The sequence below is a fragment of the Mandrillus leucophaeus genome, unplaced genomic scaffold (assembly GCF_000951045.1).
Source record: "Mandrillus leucophaeus isolate KB7577 unplaced genomic scaffold, Mleu.le_1.0 Scaffold282, whole genome shotgun sequence".
NCBI lineage: Eukaryota > Metazoa > Chordata > Mammalia > Primates > Cercopithecidae > Mandrillus > Mandrillus leucophaeus.
In genome coordinates, this window is record NW_012102943.1 from 2,256,199 (window position 1) to 2,265,980 (window position 9,782).

The 9,782-nt window shown below is 39.1% G+C and overlaps 1 protein-coding gene across 2 annotated transcripts in view; it reads left to right on the forward strand.

The window, feature by feature from the left end:
* Positions 1-9,782, forward strand: part of PDE6A (phosphodiesterase 6A, cGMP-specific, rod, alpha) — a 92,602-nt gene that overhangs the window by 31,950 nt on the left and 50,870 nt on the right. For both annotated transcript variants that reach the window (XM_011985375.1, XM_011985376.1), the window contains one exon: positions 7,984-8,050. In XM_011985375.1, the coding sequence (XP_011840765.1) occupies positions 7,984-8,050 (67 nt within the window). The remainder of the gene's footprint in view (positions 1-7,983; positions 8,051-9,782) is intronic.

A 9,782-nucleotide genomic window follows, 5' to 3' on the forward strand; every position in this document is an offset into this window, starting at 1 on the left:
CTTGATCATAACCATAGTCAAAAGACAAAGTTACAATCAATTTTGTCTAAAAATCTCAATTAGTTTTATTTGAGATTCTAGAATTGGGCGATGATTTATTGCGTAAAATAGAGTAAATGTTCCAATGAGTTGAGCAGAAGGGGTTGGTTTCATAGGAACAAAGAACAAAAAGCAGATTGGTCATTTTAAAGCTAGTTTTCTTGTAAGGCAGGACAGGGAAACGGGACAATAGAAAAATAACTGAGAAGTAGAAATCAAGCTATTTCAGGCTACCTTTGTGTGTGTGTAAGGACTAAAGCAGAGGAAACTTCATTATCATGCCAACTGAAACTGGCTTGTTGCCGGGCACAGTGGCTCACACCTATAATCCCAGCAATTTGGGAGGCTGAGGTGGGCAGATCCCTTGAGCTCAGCACTTTGAGACCAGCCTGGGCAATATGGCAAGACCCCATCTCCACAAAAAAGTACAAAAATTAGTCAGGCATGGTGGTGCACACCTGTGGTCCCAACTGCTCAGGAGGCTGAGGCAGGAGGATCACTTGAGCCGGGGAGGTGGAGGCTACAGTGAGCCATGATCAAATCACTTCACACAGGGGAGAGAGTGAGACCCTCTCTCAAAAAAAAAAAAAAAAGAAAGAAAGAAAGAAAGAAAGAAAGAAACTGGCTTAACTGGCTTGTTTGGAAAATTGGCTTTTGTTTCTCCTGTTTTCTCAGAAGGTCAGATAACAATTTAGTGTGTTTAGTGACTTGGAACTTTGATGTAGGTGACTTCATTTTAATTTTTAGTTTGATCTGTTAGGGCCCCTATTACAGGAGTTTAGTCAAAAACAATGGTGTCCTGTAATTTTCATTTCACACCATTCATATTGTTGTAAGTATAGTTAATGCTGAGCAACCATTGCTGGTTGCTATTCACATTGAATTCAATTGCCACGCAAAATAATTTTAAAGAGAAATTATGCTATGATTCAGCATTGAAATGAAAAATTGTCTTAACCGGCACAAAATGACAGAAAAAAATGTGAGATATGATTTAAAAAGTCTGTATCTAAAAGAACAATGTTGATCTGAATAAAGTAAAAATTACAAGTGATAAGCATTATAGGCTACATTATAGATTAATTGGCAGCATTTAATCTTTCTCTGCACATACAAAAGTTAGTCAACAATGATTACTTCCAAGATATGATGAAAAATCCTATATCCTGTTTACACGAGACTAATCTGAAAGAGAATACAGAGAGGTTGAACATTAAAGATTGAAAAAAGACACACCATGCAAATGCTAATCAAAAGAAAACTTGTATAACCATGTTAACATCATATAGAAATAGACATATCAAAGAACATTAGTAGAGATAAAGAGTCACTTAATGATAAAGGGGTCGATCTACCTCAGTATTACAGGAAGATATTACTATTCTAAATTTGCAAGCACATCATAACATGACCTCAAAAAATATAAAGCAAAAACTAACAGAAACACAAGGAGATATAGACGAATCTATGTTTGCTAATTGACTTAAGGAGCAAACTAAAATCAACAAACAGAATATAGAATATTTGAATAATCCAATTAATGAATTTAACCTAATAAATATAAAGAGAACACTGCTCTAAGCCAGTAACAATAAGCTAATTAGGAAATTCTCATATGCTTGAGAACTAAGAAATATCCTTCTGAAAAAATAAAAGGAATATACTTCCAAACAACCTATGGATAAAAGAATCAATTAATGGAAATTAGAAAATATTCTGAGCTGAAAGATAATGAAAATATAACATATTAAAGCCTCTATAAAAAATAAAAAACCTGTGTGATGCAGTGAAATTGTGCTTAATGTAAAAATTTACAGCCTTAAATGCACATATTTAAATTTTAAAAGGCTGAAAAAGTAACAAGCTATGTATCCATCCGTATCAGTCAGGGTCTCAACTGAAAATAGGTGTCACATTCAAATCAGGATAATTCAGTGAGGGTTTATTTACAGAGGGACAAATTGCAAAGGTGGGGGTGGAATGAAGGGAACCATAAGAGAATGTGCTATTAGTTGGGAAGCTACTACCACTTCTGGCCCCAAAAGGAAATTTCCATAATCTGGAATGAAAAAGAGTCTTGTAGAGCAAACCACCTTGAGAGAAGCATTGACCTTCAGTCAAGGAACATAGCCAGCTCAAAGCAGCCTTGTCAGTAGTTGTCCTGTCTCTACAAAAATATTTTTAAAATTAGCTGGATGTGATGGCACATGCCTGCAGTCCTACATGTGAGGCTGAGGTGGGAGAATTGCTTGAGCCCAGGAGGTTGAGGCTGCAGTGAGCCAGGTTTGCCCCCCTGCACTCCAGCCTGGATGACAGAGTGAGACCCTGTCTCAAACAAAACAAAAAACCTAGCCAGGTGGTGGCACATGCCTGTAATCCCAGCTACTTGGGAGACTGAAGTGGGAGGATTGCTTAAGACCAGGAATTCAAGAACAGCCTGGACAACATAGTAAGACCCTGTCTTGAAAAAAAGAATAAGAGGAAAAAAATTAAAAGTGAAACTTACAAAATCAAGAAGAAATATGACACAAAACCAGTTTTATTACAATACAATATTTATTACAATAAAATAAATAAAAACCTTCTTGCAAAGATACCCCAGGCCCAGATTTTTTTCACAGGTGAATTCTACTTAGTGGTTTTTATTCATTTATTTATATTTTTTAGAGATGGAGTCTCCCTATATTGCCCAGGCTGGCTTTGGACTCCTGGTTTCCAGTGACCCTCCCACTTCAGCCTCCCCACTAGCTGAGGCTACAGGCACACACCACTGCCTGAGTTCTAATTAATATTTAAGGAAGAAATAAAAATCTCATATGATTATTGTATGATAACAGGCAAAGAAGTGGCTAGTATAAGCTATATGCCAAAACCCAACAGAAAGGAAAGTTCTGAGTATGCTCCCTTATGGACACAGATGTAAATATCCTAAATATAATTCTAGCAAATAATGGCCATAGATGTAAATATTCTAAATAAAATTCTAGCAAATAGTGAGTAGCAATATATAAAAGATTGCACATCGTTACCCAGATGGATTTATTCCAGGAATGCAGACTTGGTTTAATGTTAGAAAAATCAACCTATATAATTTGCCATTAAGAGAAAAATGACATAATCATCATTATAGAGGAAATTTTTCTTAATCTTCTAAAGAGAATTTTAGGCCAGGTGCGATAGCTTACACCAGCCTCACACTTTGGAAGGCTGAGGCAGGTGGATCACCTGAGCTCAGGAGTTTGAGACCAGCCTGGGAATATATCTATGGAACAGAACAAAGAGCCGGAAACAGACTTACACATATACAGCCACTTCATTTGTGACAAAGGTGCCATTTTAAAGCACTGGAAGAACGAATGATCTTTCAAATAAATTATGCTTGTATAAATGGGTACCAACATGGGAAAAAAAGAAATGTGATTTCTCCCTCAAAAGTAAATTACACAGCCGGGCACGGTGGCTCACGTCTGTAATCCCAACACTGGGCCGAGGCGGGGGGATCACCTGAGATCAGGAGTTCGAGGCCAGCCTGGCCAACATGGTGAAACTTCATCTCTACTAAAAATACAAAAATTAGCCAGGCATTGTGGCAGGCACCTGTAATCCCAGCTACTCGGGAGGCTGAGGCAGGAGAATTGCTTAAACCCAGGAGGCAGAGGTTGCATGCAGTGAGATGAGATTGCGCCATTACACTCCATCCTGGGTAACAGAGCAAGACTCTATCTCAAAAACAAAACAACAAAGAAGTAAATTACACAAATATAAATTCTAGGTGAATTAGGGGTCCAAATATAAAAGGTCAAACTGTAACACTTTTAGAAGATAATATAAAAGAGCTTTATGATCTTTGGGTAAAAAATTTATAAATAAGACTTCAGAAACAAATAAAAATATTGATATATTTGACCACATTAAGTACAAAAACTTCTATTTATATCAAAATATACCATTTGGGAGTGTATTAGTTTATCTATTTCTACATAACACATTGTCCCAAAAGTTAGTGACTTAAAACATCAGTAATAATTTATTATCTCTTTATTGTTGTTATTATTTTGAGATGGAGTTTTGCTCTTGTCATCCAGGCTGGAGTGCAATGGCATGATCTTGGCTCACTGCAACCTCTGCCTCCTGGTTTCAGGTGATTCTCCTGCCTCAGCCTCCCCAGTAGCTGGGAATATAGAAACCCACCATCATGCCCGGTTAATTTTTGTAATTTTTTTTAGTAGAGATGGGATTTCACCATGTTGGCCAAGCTGGCCTCAAACTCCCAACCTTAGGTTATCTGCCTTCCTCAGCCTCCCAAAGTGCTGGGATTACAGTTGTGAGCCACTATACCCGGCTTCTCATTATTATTTATTATTCTGTGGGTCAGAAATTCAAGGGTGGCTTGACTGGGTAGTTTTTTGTTTTTCGTGTTTTTTTTTGAGATGGAGTTTCACTCTAGTTACCCAGGCTGGAGTGCAATGGCATGATCTCGGCTCACCGCAACCTCTGCCACCTGGGTTCAAGAGATTCTCCTGACTCAGCCTCCCGAGTAACTGGGATTACAAGCATGCGCCACCATGCCCAGCTAATTTTGTATTTTTAGTAGAGACGGGATTGCTCCATGTTGGTCAGGCTGGTCTCAAACTCCTGACCTCAGGTGATCTGCCTGCCTTGGCCCCAAAGTGCTGGGATTACAGGCGTGAGCCACTGTGCCGGCCGACTGGGCAGTTTTAGCTTGGGGTAGCTCATGAGGTTGAAGTCAAATATGAGTGTGGGCTGCAGTCATCTGAAGGCTTTCCCGGAATCGGAGGATCTGCTTACTAAATAACTTACTCAGATGGCTGGGAAGTTGATGCTGGCTGTTGGCAGGAGGCCTCAGTTCCTTTTCACATAGGCCTCTATAACGGGCTGCTTGAGTTACTTCATGGCATGGTGGCTGACTTCCCCAGAGCAAGCAGGTGAAAGCTACAATGCCTTTCATAATCTAGTTTCAAAATAACACATTCATCTCCACCATATTCTTTTGGTCACTGAGACCAGCTTTGATTCATCGTTGGAGGGGACTATATAAGGAAGTGAGAATCACTGAGGGTCATCTAGGAGGCTGGTTACTCTAAAGAGTAAAAAGGCAAATCATGATACAAGAAAATGTATTTATAGCACAAATAACTGACAAAGGCTCGTATCAAAAATGTATATAGGGCCAGGCACAGTGGCTCATGCCTGTAATTCCAGTGCTTTGGGAGACCTAGGTAGGAGGATCACTTTAGTCCAGGAATTTGAGACCAGCCTGGGCAACACAGTAAGACTCCCCATCTCTATGGTACAACCTGACAGGTTCTTCTTGCCCGCTGCCCAGAAAAGACAATACACTGAGAACAGCAAGAGTTGCAGCAGAGAAAGAGTTTAATTATTTTAAGGCAGTTGAGCAAAAGAACCAGAGATATTTCTCAAATCTACCTCCCTGAGAATTTGGAGGCCAGGGTTTTTCAAGGATAGTTTGGTGGGCAGGGGGCTAGGGAATGGGAAATACTGGTTGGTTGGGCTGAGGATAAAATCACAGGGGATTGAAACTGTCTTCTTGCAGTGAGTCAGTTCCTAGGTGAGGTCACAAGACCAGTTGAATCTGGCTACTGCGTTCCAGCCTGAGTGACAGAGTGAGCCCTGTCTCTTAAAAAAAAAAAAAAAAAAAAAAAAGAACATACAAAGAACTCCTACAAATCAATAAAAAGGAAACACTATTGAAAAATGAGCAAAAGTAAATTTAAAGTAACTTTAAAAAATGAGTAAAAGACATGAACAGAGGAACTTTACAAAAAATGCAAATGACAAATACATTTATGGAAGGTACTCCATTTTATTAATTTTGTAGAGAAATATGAAAGAAAAGTACGATGAGATACCATTAGACCTCACCACAAGGACTATCATGCAAAAGTCTGAAAATACTAAGTATTGACAGAGATGGAGAACAAAGGAAACTTTGTACCACTGAGTTATGGGTCCAGGTAGAGTCAGTCAGTAGCCAGAATGCGAAAGTCTAAAAAATATCTCAAAGACCAATCTTAGGTTGTACAATAGTGATGTTATCTGTAGGAGGGGAAGTTATAAATCATGTGATCCCCAGCCACATAACTCCTGAGCAGTAAGGAATTATAGAAAACCAGCTAGGGAACAATGGCTGGTTATTGTTTAACTACACTTACATCTTAGCAGAATTCCCATAACCCTAACCTTGTGGCCTTTCATTAGCCTTACAAAGGCAGTTTTAGTCCCCAGAGGGGGTCGATTTTGGGAAGGGACTATTATCATCTTTGCTTCAATGTTAAATTATAAACTAAATTCTCCCCATAGTTGGCTTGGTCTATGCCCAGGAATGAGTAAGGGCAGTTAGCTTGTAAAGTTAGAAGCAAGATGGAATCTTGTGAGGTTAGATTTCTCTGTTATAATTTTTGCAGACAGTTCCATCTATGAAAAAAATTTTTAATCAGCTGAGCATGGTGGTTTGTGCCTGAAGTCCCAGCTAGGTGAGCAGCTGAGGTGGAAGGATTACTTGAGCCCAGGAGTTCAAGTTTATAGTGAGCTAGGATCATGCTCCTGCATTCTAGCCTGAGTGACAGAGTGAGGCCCTGTCTCAAAAAAAAAAAAAGAAAAAGAGAGAGAGAGAGAGAACACATAAAGAATTCCTATGAATCAATAAGAAGGAAACACTATAGAAAAATGGGTAAAAGTAATTTTTAAAAATGAGTAAAAGACATGAACATTAATTTTGTAGAGAAATATGAAAGAAAACTACGATGAGATACCATTAGACCTCACCAGAAGTACTATCATTTAAAAGTCTGAAAATACTTAGTATTGACAGAGATGGAGAACAAAGGAAACTCTAATGGACCACTGATGGGAGTGTAAATTGGTACAATCATTTTAGAAAACAGTTTGGCCTCATCTAGTAAAGTTGAAGATACAAACATCTTATGACCCAGTACTTCTACTCCTAGGAATATACCATGTAGCACTGAGAGCACATATACACCAATGTTGACATCAGCACTGTTTATATTATCCCCTAACTGGAAGGATAGGGGATGTCCACCAACAGTTGAATGGATAACTTGTGCTACAGTAGTATAGGGAACACTGTAAGTCAATGAAATGAGTGAATTACAGCAACGTGACAAAGAAGACAGACAAAATAATATACATTGTATGGTTCCATCTAAATGAAGTTGAAAAACAGGCAAAATTAAACTAACAAGTACAGGAAAACATGCTTAGGAGATAAAACTCTACAAAAAAACAATAATGCAATTTAGCATAATTTCAGAATAATGGTTACCTCTGGGTTTAGGGAGAAGGTTATGATTGCGGGGGAAAGTCAAGGGCTTCCAAGGAGCTGACAATGCTGTTCTTGATGTCCATGTGGTTTTATAAATGTTCATTTTCTAATGATTGCTGAGGTTTTTAATGCGTGTTTATGTGTGTGTTTTTTTCTCACAACAAACAAGCAAAAATAATAATACAAAAAATTATAGTATTGTGAGGGATAAGTATAAAAAGCACTTAGCTTAGTGCTTAGTACATGGTAGGAATTCTCCATAGATGAATTTTTTCATTCCCTACATAGTTTTAGTAGCTTCTAACTTTATGAGGGAAGTGATGGTATTTGTTTCTGCTCAGCAGCAAATAACAATCTGTAGAACGAATGCTGTCTCTTTTCTCAGATAGTGAAACTTGGTGGGCAGTCAGTAAAATGTTATATTCGCCACCCTTTTCTCCATGTCTAGATTTGGACATGAAGATGGTTGGCCAACATTTTGGGTTTGGTCAGGTGTAGTGAATGTAAGCAGGTGCTGAGAGCCACCTGAGAGCAGGGGGAGGGCAAAGGCCCAGATTTTAGTCTTCAGTCCAGCAATCCCCGCACTGAGAGTCACCATTTGTCTTTGGCCTTCACAGGAATCCACCTCCTGACCATTGGGCTTTAGTAAGCGGTCTTCCCACTTATGTTGCCCAGAATGGCCTGGTAAGTAATGTAACTTTGAAGGGAGAGAGTTTTGGATCAGGTGGAAGAAAGAGTGGAAGGATTTTAGATCAAGAAGAGAGTGGAAAAGATGATGGCAAGTGTGGATCTCTAAAAGCCTGATTCTCTTGTTTCTCTCAATTCAGTTGGCAATTGGTCTAAATGAATGAACAGATAATTGACATTTGAGGAAATATCAAATACATAGATAAATAATCCTTAGGTAGAAAGGTGCAGTCTTGGCCAGGCACAGTGGCTCAGGCCTATAATCCCAGAACTTTGGGGGGCCAAGGCGGGTGGATCACCTGAGGTCAGGAGCTCGAGACCAGCCTGGCCAACATGGCAAAACTCCATCTCTACTAAAAACATAAAAATTTGGCCAGGTGCGGTGGCTCATGCCTGTAATCCCAGCACTTTGGGAGGCCGAGGCGGGAGGATCACGAGGTCAGGAGATCGAGACCATCCTGGCTAACACGGTGAAACCCCGTCTCTACTAAAAATGCAAAAAATTAGCCTGGCATGGCGGCGGGTGCCTGTAGTCCCACCTACTCGGGAGGCTGAGGCAGGAGAATCAGTTGGTTGGGCTGAGGATAAAATCACAGGGGATTGAAACTGTCTTCTTGCAGTGAGTCAGTTCCTAGGTGAGGTCACAAGACCAGTTGAATCTGGCTACTGCGTTCCAGCCTGAGTGACAGAGTGAGCCCTGTCTCTTAAAAAAAAAAAAAAAAAAAAAAAAAAAAAAAAAAAAAAACCCAAAAAAAAAAAAAAAAAAAAAAAAAAAAGAACATACAAAGAACTCCTACAAATCAATAAAAAGGAAACACTATTGAAAAATGAGCAAAAGTAAATTTAAAAGTAACTTTAAAAAATGAGTAAAAGACATGAACAGAGGAACTTTACAAAAAATGCAAATGACAAATACATTTATGGAAGGTACTCCATTTTATTAATTTTGTAGAGAAATATGAAAGAAAAGTACGATGAGATACCATTAGACCTCACCACAAGGACTATCATGCAAAAGTCTGAAAATACTAAGTATTGACAGAGATGGAGAACAAAGGAAACTTTGTACCACTGAGTTATGGGTCCAGGTAGAGTCAGTCAGTAGCCAGAATGCGAAAGTCTAAAAAATATCTCAAAGACCAATCTTAGGTTGTACAATAGTGATGTTATCTGTAGGAGGGGAAGTTATAAATCATGTGATCCCCAGCCACATAACTCCTGAGCAGTAAGGAATTATAGAAAACCAGCTAGGGAACAATGGCTGGTTATTGTTTAACTACACTTACATCTTAGCAGAATTCCCATAACCCTAACCTTGTGGCCTTTCATTAGCCTTACAAAGGCAGTTTTAGTCCCCAGAGGGGGTCGATTTTGGGAAGGGACTATTATCATCTTTGCTTCAATGTTAAATTATAAACTAAATTCTCCCCATAGTTGGCTTGGTCTATGCCCAGGAATGAGTAAGGGCAGTTAGCTTGTAAAGTTAGAAGCAAGATGGAATCTTGTGAGGTTAGATTTCTCTGTTATAATTTTTGCAGACAGTTCCATCTATGAAAAAAATTTTTAATCAGCTGAGCATGGTGGTTTGTGCCTGAAGTCCCAGCTAGGTGAGCAGCTGAGGTGGAAGGATTACTTGAGCCCAGGAGTTCAAGTTTATAGTGAGCTAGGATCATGCTCCTGCATTCTAGCCTGAGTGACAGAGTGAGGCCCTGTCTCAAAAAAAAAAAAA